Genomic DNA, 14,678 nt, shown 5'->3' with positions numbered 1-14,678 from the left:
TTAAGGGATGCATTGTGCAGGTCATGACATTACAGAACTTGTTCTTCTATAACATTCAGAAAGTGTCTGACTACTTTTTGTCTTATTTGTAATATTCTTTTGTATCAATCACTAAAATATTTTATAATATATTATATATAATACTATCAAATCTAACAGACATCTTCTTGTGAAACATTTTGCAAACATGCAAAAAAAAATGCCACTTGGTTTGATTTTTGTTTTCCAATATATTTTAAGGTCACTGTATAGGTGAGAAACCATGGCATTACTTTCAAATGGAGATTAGGATTGCAATTCATTCTAAACTTGTTCCCCTTTTTTAACATTGTTTATTACGTTTTTGAATATATTGTTTACAAATCTTCAACCACATTGATTTTGCAGCTCTGCCAGTGATAACAAGAGACGGAAATCTGAACCTGCAGCCGCTCAGCCCAGGGCTCAGAGCAGTGTGGGCACAACACAAACATCTGTCAGACCACTAGAGCTACCCAGGAGGAATCCCCTCACCAGCCCCAGCTCCCCCGCCGCCACAAGGACTAAAGGTAGACGTCAGACGAGCAGCCACACTTGTACACATTATTGAAAAAATAGGCAACAGGGGAAGGTTCACAGACAATGTTCATTTTGCTCCTCGCAGCGCAAGCAGAATTTTAAACGACTTTCCCTTTGCATGAATAAAATTCAATGAATTATTTAGTGTTTACAATCTTGCCTCAGTGTAGTGTAGCATATCAATTGCTTCTTTATTCATCGAGGCCTTGTTGATGTCTGATTTCTTTCCAGTTTTCCTCCAGGTCGTAGTATAAACATCCTTACTTTTCTCTCCTGTGGGTCACTTACCTTTTAATGTCTTCTCATGTCTCTTTTTTCACCATGCTGCTTGTGGTGGATATCTAAGGTGGGGATGTGAGCAATATGCACACAGCACATTTAAATGGTCAAAGTCCAAACCATGCTACCTCAGAATCCACATATCAAAAGAAAGGGCAAAATGAGGACAGTTTCATGGCTGTCCCAGCTGTCTCAGAAGGCTTCTCCAGCCTCCCTGAAGGCTGGAAAACAGCCAAAGAGCACCCAGAAGATTGGATGATCTCAGAGGAGACCACGTCTAAGCTCAAATCCTGGAGTTGTGATGACCTTCTCTCTGATGGGAGGGGAAGGGAAGTCCAGACCCGTTCGGAAAGCGCCGGCTCCTTGTTGCACAACGGCGAACTAGAGGCATCACAGTGCAGTGACGCCCAAGAGTCTGAGGATCATAGGGAGAGGACAAGGCACCGCTCGGCCCACGATGCACCAGGCTTCCTCAAACTCTACAAAAAGATGCATCACATCAACCGGCAAGAGCTAATAAACTCTACGGTGATATGCTCGGTCAAAGCCAGGATCCATAAGTATGAGAGCGAACAGCGGAAGGACAGGCGCACGGGCAACAAGGGCTGTAACGAAGAGGTGCCTAGGGACATGGTGCACAACAGGATTTCTGAATTTGAGAGTCTGATCCAGAAGTCCAAATCCATGCCAAATCTTTGGGACGAGTGCCCGATCAGGGGTTCTTGTAGGAGGGCCAGCGGCCCCAAGCGTAGCCTCTCTATTGAGTCATTACTGGATGAAGAACCACCAGCCAGAAATCCTCCTGAAGGACGGCCTCAATACCCCAAGATGAACACCCATGTGCCAATCCACATTCAAGTCACCAGTAACCAATTACAAAACTCTTCCATGCAACACGACTACTCAGACATTGAGGATGATGCTGTAGTGTCCGACCTTAGCGACTTCATCCAGATTGAGGGCTCATCCTTCTGTAGCGAGAAGGAGTTCGACGTGTGTTCATTTGCCTCCTCCGAGAGCTTTGGCGGATCCGGGCACCACCATCATTATCACAGGCAGCTTGGGAGCACCTGCAAGGGCCGCTGTCCAGCTTCCTATACGCGCTTCACCACTATGATCAAGCACGAGAGGGCCAAGCAGGACCGGAGGCAACATTTGCAGGTAGAAGAATCTGAGTTCGGACTCAACAAGCTCGCCTTCCTGGTCAGCCCAGTGCCTTTCCGCCGGAAGAACCTGTCACCTTTGAGTTGTTCCCGAGTGCCAAACTCCAAGAGCTGTATGTATGAGGCTCTAGATTCAGCCCTGAAAGACATCTACGACCACATCCACACTGAGAAGCACATGGGCAACCTGCCAGACAACAGCATCCTTCATAGGTTGCTGGTGGAGTTGCTTCCCGACATTCCTGAGAGGAATTCATCCCTGCACGTGCTGGGGAGAAGCAGCCCTACAGTTCAGCCTCTCTCTTACTACCCACAGCCTGACGGCATGCCCAGCCAGGACACTCACCAATCTGAGTACTCACGCCTGTCCCATAGTGCCTCTCACAACCATATAGACAGCAACAACAACCAGAAGAAACATAACTTTGAATGCTGCTATCAAGGTGGACTCTACTCATCCATCTCTGGTTTCCCAAATCCCATTCTGTCCCCCGTGTTTGAGCTCTGCTCCTCCACCATTGCTATGTTCCATCGGTGTTTGTGAATGTGCTTGTTTAGAGCAAGGGTGTTCAAACCCACTCCTGGAAGGCCAACATCATTTAGCGCAGAAGTTCTCAACTTCGGTCCCGGGGATCCACTGCTCTGTACATTTTGTATGTCTCTCTCATCTGACACACCTCAGTTCAGTTCATGGAGCTCCCTCTTAACGAGCTGATGATCTGCATTAAATAAGGAAGACATACTAAATGTGCAGGTCCCCAGTACTAGAGTTGAGAATCAGTGCTTTAGTTTTTAGCTCCAAGTTGCTTGCAAGTTTCGAGTAAGCCTGAAGATCTTGATTAGCTGATTCAAGTGTGTTTAACTGTGGTTGGAGCTAAACTTTGCAGGACAGTGGCCCTCCAGGAGTAGGAGTGGACACCCCTGGCTTAGAGGAAGGAATTGTTATGTTGCAAGGAACATCAGAGAGCACGACTCATACCCACATCCTCTGCCTTATCTAGTTTTTATTTTTGATTTTGTCCCTATGTCTTTCATTTTCTCATTTTATCACATTGTATTTTTGTTTACTTTCTCTTTGATCAAACATTTATTTACAGTTATTTCCCTACTCCATTTACAAAACATTGCTGTATTTGGCAGACGCTTGAAGGTATATGTTTTATTAGGTTCATACATTCTCTGGGAATCAGAACACTAGAGGAACACAAGTTTGTGTGTGGGCTTGCCACAAAAGAAATATAACTTTGTAAAGTTTCACTCTATATAAATAGCATTGGACAGATGACTTGAGCAGCTGAAGCATGCAATCTAAAAACAGATTTGAGATTTTATTGGCTTGGGAAGAAACATACTCTCTGTATGTTAACACAGTTCACTCTGTCAAACCTGACATAGATGATGAGATCAGCCTCAGTACCTAAAATTTTAGTAATTTGTTTTTGGAAAAGGTCATTGTTTTATGATTTTTTTTTATCATAAAGAAAAGCGACACTGTATACTTTTGCACAGTGCACTGTTTATAAAGGAAGACCGTTCAGAGCAAGGGGGCTTGCCCACAGTTGGCACAGATGCCAGCTAACCCATTTGCGGTTCTAGTATAAATACACATGATCTATACTGGGGATATGAGTCTCGAGGATGGGTGTAACAACTTATGACATGATTCATGGAAGCTTACTTTATTATGGACAAATATCCCTTTAAAGACTTAAAAACTTTATATATTTTTATTTACATTATTTACTTTTCATTGGTCAATAAAATATATATTTGTATTTACTTTTTCTTGTTTTCTTTTTATTTTGTCTGCATTTCTCTCATCAAGCCCCAAATCATTGTTTCCTTTGCTATTGCTTGTTCCCACGCATGTACTGTAATAGTGTTGGTTCTTTGTGAGGCTTGTCTTTGAATCCTTTTAACTCTCTGTTCTTTCTAGATCAGCACACATCCAGAGAATACTTGTACCCTGACGTGGACCACCGCACACCACAGAGCAGGAGACAAACCCCCGATGTGAGAGAGGTAGGGAATATGCATCACTTTGTAATATGTTCCTGCAAAATTTTAGTAGAATCACAAATAATTGATCTGAGCTTTGATCAAACTGCTAATAAACCCACCTCATGCCAGCATGAAATAAAGTTCGATTTCTCTGCTTCGTTCACTTGACAGAAACTGCCAGCCAGAGCAATATATGACTTCAAAGCACAGACAGCAAAGTAAGAACAACTTGCAAACCATGTCACCAGTTTCTGTTTTTACTGCATTTGATGTGCTACAATCAGTCAGTACATTTTCATGTATTATTTATGTCTTTCCTGTGCATAATTTCCCCATGTGGAATATAGTTAACTTGATTTTTATTTCCTTCCAGAGAGCTGACGTTTAAGAAAGGAGAGACGGTATACATCACTCGGCAGATAGATAATAACTGGTATGAAGGAGAACACCGTGGATACATGGGCATCTTCCCCATCTCATATGTGGAGGTGTGTACTTTAAAGGGATAGTTCACCCAAAAATGAAAATTCTGTCATTAACTGATGTTCATCTTCGGAACACAAATTGAGATATTTTTGATGAAATCCGAGAGCTTTCTGACCCTGCATAGACAGCAACGGAACTACCAAGTTCGAGGCCTAGAAAGGTAGTAAGGACATCATTAAAATAGTCCATCAAGAGTACCACGCATGCATGTGGTGCTGCTGACACAGGAGCCCGAGTTCTGATGTAGAACCCTTGTAGAACTTGTTTGCAAGCAGAGGAATGCACACACGTGCATCATGGTACTGTCGTTAATGCGCATCGAAGACTGACACGGAAGAGAAGAAATTGTTGAATAAAGTTATTATTTTTGTTTTATTTGTGTATAAAAATTATTCTCATAGCTTCATAAACTTTGGTTGAACCACTGATGTCACATGGACTATTTTAATTATGTCCTTACTATGTTTCTGGGCTTTGAATGTGGTAGTTCCGTTGCTGTCTATGCAGGGTCAGAGAGCTCTCGGATTTCATCAAAAATATCTTAATTTGTGTTCCGAAGATGAACGAAGGTCTTACGGGTTTGGAATGACATTAAGATGAGTAATTAATGACAGATCATATCATTTTTGGGTGAACTATCCCTTTAAAAGATAGTCTGGTTTAGCTTATTGGAGATATACAGTATATATACAGTATATATATGTATATATATATATAATATCATTGTGATTTAATTTATCGTCTGAAGTCTGCCTCTTTTAACTTCTGTCTCTTCACAGAAAATCCCTCCTTCAGAGAGACATCAGCCAGTGAGACCTCCACCACCAGCCCAAAGCAAAGAAATTGGAGAAGCAATTGCCCACTACAACTTTAATGCTGATACTAATGTGGAACTTTCATTAAGAAAAGTAAGCATTTTCTTAGTACTGCTGTCATAAATATCTTTTAGTTTCAGCATGTGCTCATTAATCCACCTCTTAATGTCTCTTACCACTTAAGAGCATGTCTTTTGCTAAATAATTCTCACTTTTTACTGAATGCTAATGTTCTAATGAACTTTTGAAAAGAAATAAAGCAACAAGACATTAAACACCTTTAAAAGTTTTGCCTCAACCATTAACGACTTCTCCATATAGTTGCATATTAAACATCAAATACATTATAATTGGTTATGATTTTGTCATTTTGCACTAAAATTTTGGTTTCGATCCACCAAATATACCACCTAATATCTTGTGTTGGTGTCTTCCAGGGTGAGCGTGTTGTTCTGTTGCGGCAGGTGGATAAGAACTGGTTCGAGGGCAAAATCCCAGGTACAAACAAACAAGGGATTTTTCCTGTGTCATATGTGGACATCGTTAAGAAGACTTCAGTACAAAGTACCGGTCAACCTCCTGGGCCCAGTATACCCACCAGCTACTCCAGTGACAGACTGAACAGTAAGGTATGTTTTCATCTGCAATCCCACTTAAAATGTACCTACAATGTCTAAAACACATCTCATATTACTCATGAGGTTTATATCATGGTGACTACAGATATCTGAATTTCAGGTTACATACATTTATACTTTAAATACACGATCCGTGCCGACAAATGGTGGCATCAGAGGCACTAAAGCCTCTCATTCATATAATGTTACTCATATTGCCATAGCTCATGTACAGTACTATCAGTGCCAACAAGGTGGCAAGTATAAAATTAATCCTTTCTCAGATGGCAACTGTCCCAGTGCCAAAATAGAGCACCTCTGTCATAGATTACCTTTGGCTTGTTGTGTAAGATAAGCCTGACTTCAGATTAAATGCCCTTGAGTTGTAAATTCCATCTAAAGAACAAAGAAGTAAAGGCTTATTCCTTCGCTCACATGAGATGAGTCCAGCAGGATTAGATCAGATTAATCACACGTCCTGCCATTATCCAGTATAGCTAATTAAAACATGGACATGACCTGCTGTGCTATACATGTGCTGCTCAGCTCCTGCTGTTACTGAAAGGGAAGTTTCTGTGAAGGTGAACTAATATGACTGAACTGGACTGGTATCATTTCTTATTATAGCAAACACATTTTAACTTTGTACTACAGTACATACATTGACCCCATGAAGAATTTGGACAATTAAGCCACACTTAAAAAAATGAATATTATTGCATTAGATAACAAAATATCAAACTAATGTCATTAATTAAAAAAAACAATAGCACAAGCACACTTTTAAGCAAGTTGTTTTAAGCACTGGAGCTGGTAAGATCTTTTAGGTTGGTAAAGGTTCAATGTTGAAAACAGTTGTGCTTAATATATATTTTTTGGGAATAGAAAGTTCAAAGGAAATATGAATCTTTTGAAACAATATGAAAGTCTGACCGCAAACATGAACAGTAGTGTACTAGTAAAATTACAACGTATTTGGACACTTTTTGGTTGTCAAACATTAGTCGAAGACTCATACATTTTTAAACGTGGCTTAAGAATAAAAACATTTTGGAGACAATGTAAATTCACAAAACACACAATTGTCCAGAAAATGTCCTACTAGGTTATTTTTGTCCAATATCTTTTCATTTCAACTTTCACAAGAGAAAATAGTTCCCGAAAAGCCCCCGGGTAGATGTGGAAGGCTTGTATTATGAGGACAGGATACTCCTATCTCTGATTTATAGATGACCTCTTAGTGGCCTTGTTGTTGTTTCCACCTCACAAATCAATACAGACAGCAAGTGTGCTCTAAAAATGATTCATTATGGCATATCCTTCCTTGTAGCTCATGTCTTCTGTCTTAGGCCTGTTTTCCCACATACGGCATCTGCAAAGCCTTTACAATAATTTGAATATGGGACTGCATAAAGCGTTCACAATGACAGCGTTTCTGCTGTGTAGCAGAGCTACGGAAAATTAAGTGCTTTCTAGGAAATTCCTTTGATAATGGCCATAAATTATGTGAAATCTAATTTACATGATGGGTGGGATTCTGTATACATCCAAATAGTAATTAATCTACGCATAACAGAATCCAAACCCCACACTGTAGCTGTAAACTGCTTAAATCATCTGGAATTAGTCAAGATTTACTGAATAAAAAGTGTTGTTTTTGTACCATGGTTTTCTAGGTGGGATTTTCTTGTAACTCTGCAGAATTTTTTCATCTATCCTCCTGTCACTTTTATTATCTTTTCCATCAGTTCTCTTAATTTCCAGTGTATATAAACAGTATCACTTTCTATTTCTTCCTCTCTTAAGCCATCATCTGCACGTACCCTCTACAACTCTCCATCCCCATCTGTCCGTCCACTCTCCTCATCCTCTCCCAGTCCACAGAGAGCCACACACCTTCAGGCCATCACCAGCGAGTGGTTGGCCCTTACTCTGGGTCTGTCTCCTTCAGGAACCCCTGCCCCCACACCCCCTCCCTTCCCTTCCAATTTCCAGCCATACTTTGAAGTGTTGGATTCTGCCATCTCCCCTTCTCCTGCCTCCTCCATGCTGGGCCGCTTTCCAGCCCTCATTCCCCACACCTCCACTCCTGCGCTCAAAGAGGGTCACTTCATTCCCATCACCTCCCCAAAGTCCTACATGTCCCCCGATCCCAGCCCGTCACCTCAACCTTACCTCACCTCCGCCTCCTTCACTCCTTCGCCCACCTCACCCATATTTGACTCCAGCCCCAGGTCTAGCAGTGTCATAGAGATCCTCTCCAGCCAAAAAGCAGATTTAGCCGAGAAAGAACTGCAGTTGTTCTCAGATCGCAAAGACCTCCACAAACCAGTCGAGACAGACTTGGTTGTTTTAGAGGCATATGAATCCCCATTGGACATTCTTCCACCTAAAGACCCCGAGGATGATCTGTGTGAGGAGTTAGTGTCAATCATTAAGGCCAGCCAATCAAAGGGCAGGTTCAAAGAAGAGGAGGGATTTTATCGCCAGGAACCAGATGTAATGGAAAAGCTTCCCAGACTGTTTATAGAGGAGGAGACAAATGAACCCCTGCCATCAAATACATTTACTCCAGTCCAACCCGCCCATAGTGAGGGGTCAGATTTTGAGGTAGTGCTCGCTGTGTGGTTATACCGCCCAAATGAACAGTCAAAATAGATTCCCTTACAGGAGAAGTGTGTAATGTTTTAGATGACTAAATACTAAATTTCAAGTTTTTGGATCATACTTTTATTTTTTTTTTCATTGGTCGTTATTTTTTTGCCTGTGATGCATTGAAATTAATTTTTTATCAAAACACCAAACCTGAAATCACTTTTATTTTTAGACGAAAAGCAAAATTGAAAGTAAAGTATAAAAATTTATAATAAGAAGAAGAAATCAAATTTATTTAACAATCAACAGTTGTTTATAAACATTTAAATGGCATATTAGGCTGTTTTTAATATAAGCATTTAAATGGTGGCTGTGATATTTTTTAAATCACAGATTTATTCAAACATACATTAAATAATAAAAACAACAGGTTCAGTAAAAATAAAATTAATATATAATATGGTGTATATATTTAGCAAAATGCTCCTCTCAGGAGTTATTTTTCTGGCTGACTAACAAGCTATGGACATTGAATGGCTTTCCTGAGATAAATATAATGTAACATTGTTTGCAAGCTGTTTTGTTTACATCTTTCCATTCAGACCCAAAAGTAACGAAGCACAAAGCTTATTGCAATTACTGGATGGTAGGTGCACTACAAATAATGTTTAGTGAAGTTTTGTTTACTCATCAACAAAAAGAAAACAGCATAGCCTAAAAGATGTTGGTTCATCAAAATAAAGATACTGTAGATTAAAAAGGAGTTAATTTTAATATTATAAAAATGAATGTTATAAACCCAGCATTATTATCCACCTCAGCTGGAAATTTATTTATTTATAAATAGTTTTAGAGGGCTGATGCCGCATTTTGATTATGAATATTTTTAGAATTTCAGCGCATCACTAATTTGTGCAATTCTGTTTGGTGTCGTTAACGGCACAAAAAATGACACACTTCACCTTTAAATCCTGAAGCATCTGTAGAGGATGATGAGCGTATGTCTGTGGCATGTATAACTGTTTTCGTCTCCACACCAGCAGGGTGAAGTTTCCCAGAATGCCTCTCCACGTCTCTCTCCCCTGTCCTCACAGATGTCATTGCCGTTCACACTGCCCTCATCGGCTAAATACTCTCCCCCTTCCCCGCGCTCCACCCCCCCTCTGCCCGGGGTTTCACAGTCGCCCCCTCCCTCTGCAAAACTGTTCTCCCGACAGGACCTCCGCTCCCCAAAGGTCAAGGTAAAGACAAGCTACTTGTTAGTGACTGCACCAGCGCTCATCCTCCTCCACCCTTCCCCCTAGTCTTACCACTCCATAATACAGGCACTAACATTCCCTATTAAAGTGACCTATATAACTTAAAGTACATCATCTCTGCGGTATGCATTTCCATGAGAGATGTATTGCACCACAGTGTGTGCACTTCATAAATGAAACACAACAATGTAGTTCATATGTCTGACATACAGTAAATTATTACAGTTATATGGGGAGCTAGAATCATTAATAATTAATAAGTCGTAGACATATTTAAATCACCTATTTCTTCCTTTTAAATTAGCTTTATGGGCCTTGCCCTATTAGTTCTGTCCACTGGCATGGAAACAAACAAACAAAGAGTGCTCAAAACGGATGCTTGGGTAACAGAATAAATAATGAGACATTTAGAGCAAAAAGAATCAGGCACAATTCTGTCCATGAGTAAATTGTACGAAGAATATTTTTTGAACTTTTTTGTATAAATATATTGCGCTACAATTAAAAAAATCAGGTTTGGTATGATTTTGTATGTTCACCAATGCTATATTTATTTTATCAGAAACAGTAAGAACAGTAATATTGTTAAATATTATTACAATTTTAATATATTTTAAAATGTAATTTATTCCTGTGATCGCAAAGCTGAATTTTCAGCATCATTAGTCTTCAGTGTCACATGACCTTTCGAAAATCATTCTGATTTGCTGCTCAAGAAACAATGTCAAAAACAGTTTTTACATATTGATACATTTTTTTCAAGATTCTTTGGTGAATAGAAAGTTCAAAAGAACAGCATTTATTTAACATTCAGTTTTTAACTCTTAACTGTCACTTTTGATCAATTGAATGCATCCTTGCTGAATAAAAGTATTAATTTATTTTTTTTAAATAACATACTGACCCCAAACTTTTGAATGGTAGTGTATACTTTTGTAAAATGTTTTTATATATGACTGCACATAACATTCATGTCAGCTTCTCTCGGCTCTGGTTCTTTCAGTCTGTGTTAAGGCGTGATGTTGTGGTTGTTGGTAAGCCCCCTCGTAGCCCTGTGATGTCTAGGAGGTCCTGCGGATCGCCTGTTAGAGGTCAAAACTTTTCACCATCTCATAGGGTAGGGAGTATGTGCACCTTGTGTGGCAATGGCACATTTGACTCAAGGGAAATTCAGTTTTCTCTCTTTTCAAAGTATCCCTGCACAACGCATAATATCATTCACTGTATTTGACCTGGGAATTCACTGTTTTGAGTGCAGTTCTTTCCATATTTGCTGCTACAGCTGGATATAATGATATTAGGAATGATACAATATATACTGGCATATATTTGTGTCAGCGTATGATGCTTCCGTACGCAGTATCATTCCATCAGTACAATATGAAGGAATGCTGAGTCAGTGACTAAGGGATACTCTTAACACCATGGCCTTGTCTGTCTGTGTGCATCAGTGCATTTTGTGGTCGAGAAAATAACATTTAATTCCTAACTTTGCTGTAGAGTGATAACATTGTGTTTGGTCAGCATGCTGGAAGTGTGTCAGGAAGTGGTTTTTCCTGCATGTCCATGACTTCCTAGATCACAAATAGTGGATCTCTGCAGTCTTTTTTGGTTTTTGTGGCTCAAAGCAGTTGAGATGATTGGCTTGTACATGCGGTATTGGTTTAAGCCATGTGTTTGGAGTGTTTGGATTACTCGTGGGACTGTCCCAATGATCTTTCCTGTGTACACAGCTTAAAAAAGGTGTACTCCCCAGGGCCAGGCAAGCGGCCTATTCCCCACATTTCCTTCCAAACAAGGGGAGTACAGTCCTCGTTTTCAGGATTTAAGGCATTTCTCGACTGTTTCTAAGTCCACAAATCAAACATATTTTAGAAAATATGTTGTTTGATGGCTTAGAAAACCAGAACTTGAGCCGCGGTAGTCCTGGATCTCACACGTATTTGAAAAAAAGTTACATTTTTATTTTTTTTTTAATCTGTATTCAAACCAAGTTTGAGCATTTACATAATTCAGATACACAACTGATCCAGGTCTGGCCTCAGGCTTTGCATCAATGGTTCGTCACGAGCACAGTTGAACTCTCAGTATCAGATGGACATACAGCAGAATGAGAGATGGAAACATTTAAATGGCCTTTCCTGTTTTCTCTCTTTTCAGTCCCAAAGACAAGCATATGTTCATGATCCGCTTCAAGGTGCAGGGGAACCGTGAGTATTTCAAGCCCTTTTCTGTATCCATAAGTTTAAAGTATACCATTGTGGGATTTGGTCAGTATTACAAGCCCAGATACTGAAATATAACCTAATGTGGAAAACACACTTAAAGAGCCTTTCCTCTCGCAGATTTCAAGCCCTGTATAACTACATGCCACGAAATGAAGATGAGCTGGAACTGAAGGAAGGAGATGTTGTTGACATCATGGAGAAGTGTGATGATGGATGGTTTGTGGGTAAGACTGTAAACTCCATTTTCATTAGGTTGCTGGTTACTACACAAGGAGTGTTTTAGTGATGTTCATTTATTTGCCACTAGCTGGCGCTATTGTCCAACCAAAAAATACTGTCAGCACTGTCATGGTTCAAACAGCCCTTGGATGTTTGGAGAGAAAAAAAATATAAAGTGGATTTGTCATTACTAATTATAATAATCCTATATGTCAATACACACACTTGCCTTTACATTTTTTATCATATAGATAGATACATACAGTATTTATGCTGGCCTCATTCCATATTTAATATTTTAGGAACGTCCAGGAGAACCAAGTTTTTTGGAACCTTTCCTGGGAACTACGTGAAGCGACTATAAATGGACTTTTCCAATACACATCTACTGTGGAGAGATGGACAATGTCACTTACAGCTACCTGCTGGAATTAGCATGACATGTTCCAGTCGTCAACCTGTTGGACTGACGGAAAGTGATGAAACTGATGAAAAGCCAATGGCCTTCGAGGGGTTATTGCACCATTTATGTCATTTGGTTCAAATATGTTGATAATTACATTCGGAAAGCATTACATTAATTAGGAATTTCAGTAAAAGCTTTAAAACATTTGGTTGCCTACATTTTTCTCATAGTTGAAAATAATCAGTTCGCTTGCCTTCTAGTTAAGCTGATGAATTTCAACATAATGAGTTATCAAGAGCCCTATTTTTTAAGAGGCATGTTTTCTTTCATCGGAAGGATGAAATACAGTAGGTGAGGAATGATCTACTGCTGGTGGCCCTTGTACACTGGACCTGATGTCTGATCTGATCTAGATTGTATAGACTGAACAGTATTGCAGTGTCATGTTTGTGTCAGGCAGTGGATATTACAGATGACCATTCCTGCCAACATGTATCTTTTCAGTATGTTATTAACTTTCTGGTTCAGAAGAATGACCTCCGGTTTTCTAGGGCTCTAACGTTCTTCCTCCAGACATTCCTTTGAGCATTTGAAGGATTTTACAGATAAGAGAAAAATATTTTTGATATTTTTCCATCTAAAGAGATAACGTTTTTGAGAATGCAATATCCATAACAAAAAGCATTTTGGCAAAAGACCGTAGTAAAATGACTCAATGTCTCTACTGCCTATAATATTTCTGTGTTGGGTGACCTTGCACATCACTTTTGGTTTACACACTGTAATCTATTTATGGCCAATAAGAGGAGCACATGATGTCATAATTACTAAACTGCAATTGGCAGCCATGTATTTTGTATATGTCGCCTTCCGATTGGTTCAATTTGAGGGAGGAAATGTGCGTAAAAATCTATTTTTGTTTATTTGATCATTCAGCAAACGTTTTTCATTATGATATACTTAATATATTGTTGATTGTTCTACATGTCTATGATCTCTGTGCAGCACAGCGATTACACTCTCATATTCAAATGTTCAATTTAAAATATGCAGCGTTTCAATCTTCCAGTGAGACTGTATGACTAACCGTTTTATTCCAGTCAGTAAAGCAAGAAATGTAAATGTGTCAGTCAGTAGAAACATGAAGCAATAATATATGTCATTTAGGCAATATTATACCTCATGGAATTATGCAGTCTCTGTGTCTGTCAATGTGCTTAATGTACCAGTAAAATCCAGCGCATGTTGTTTCATAAAGAATTGCTCATCGGTGCAAACGTATTATTGTACCACTATGAGAATTCATCTGGCTCTGTGAACCTAATCTTCATTGTGGTTCAGTTAAAGGCTTGGCAGACTGTCTTCCATTCTTAAGCAGAAGTGAAGTAAACTGTGCTGTTCCTGGTGCATAATTTTACCACTTGTAATTTATGTAATGACATGGCTATTTGTAATATTTAATAATGCACGATTCAGGAACACATGTTTATAAAGTACAGCACACTGTGATATGTTCAGTAAATTAAACCTATCTGCCACTGACTGATTACATTTGGTGCTAGAGTGTGTGATGGACTCTGATTGGATAAAAACGGACAATTGCTCTAATATCATTGGTCAAAAACAGAAAAAAATATAACATCACTGGATTATTTAAAGGAATGCCATGCAGAGTCCTCAACCATTGCTGCTGGTTATATCAACAAGTGCAACCACTGATTAATAAACAAAAAGTGTCTGATTAGGTTTTCCAAAAAAGTTAAAGCAATCATTGATTTTGAAGCCTTTGTCTTTTTTCTCTGGAGTAGTGAATAAATAAATTCTATCAGTTTTCATCAGACTATGTTCTCAGTGGGATTCACAGTCTCCATAAGTGCATAGGACAATCGTGCCATCCTGAACATTGGCCTTCTGCTAGCAATCTAGTCCCTGCAGACCGTCCAGTCTATAAACAGTTACATGGTGTCCTGGAGTTGTCCCTCTTGCTGTCATGGAGACACAGTAAATAGAGGGTCAGTCTGAGAGAAAGAACCAGAGCCATCCAGCCTCCTC

The 14,678-nt window shown here is 39.5% G+C and overlaps 1 protein-coding gene across 1 annotated transcript in view; it reads left to right on the top strand.

Moving 5' to 3' along the window:
• Positions 1-13,524, top strand: part of LOC107600174 (uncharacterized) — a 70,078-nt gene extending 56,554 nt beyond the window's left edge. Inside the window, exons 33-45 of the mRNA XM_016291999.1 lie at positions 388-548; positions 905-2,443; positions 3,937-4,022; positions 4,173-4,219; positions 4,375-4,489; positions 5,267-5,395; positions 5,740-5,931; positions 7,726-8,529; positions 9,555-9,755; positions 10,777-10,890; positions 11,934-11,983; positions 12,119-12,225; positions 12,523-13,524. Coding sequence (XP_016147485.1) covers positions 388-548; positions 905-2,443; positions 3,937-4,022; positions 4,173-4,219; positions 4,375-4,489; positions 5,267-5,395; positions 5,740-5,931; positions 7,726-8,529; positions 9,555-9,755; positions 10,777-10,890; positions 11,934-11,983; positions 12,119-12,225; positions 12,523-12,584 — 3,607 coding nt within the window. The 3' untranslated portion in view covers positions 12,585-13,524. The remainder of the gene's footprint in view (positions 1-387; positions 549-904; positions 2,444-3,936; positions 4,023-4,172; positions 4,220-4,374; positions 4,490-5,266; positions 5,396-5,739; positions 5,932-7,725; positions 8,530-9,554; positions 9,756-10,776; positions 10,891-11,933; positions 11,984-12,118; positions 12,226-12,522) is intronic.
• Positions 13,525-14,678: the final 1,154 nt, after the last annotated feature.

This window comes from Sinocyclocheilus grahami, unplaced genomic scaffold, assembly GCF_001515645.1.
Source record: "Sinocyclocheilus grahami isolate Dianchi unplaced genomic scaffold, SAMN03320097.WGS_v1.1 scaffold279.1, whole genome shotgun sequence".
Lineage (NCBI taxonomy): Eukaryota > Metazoa > Chordata > Actinopteri > Cypriniformes > Cyprinidae > Sinocyclocheilus > Sinocyclocheilus grahami.
This window is presented reverse-complemented; position numbering and strand designations above follow the sequence as displayed.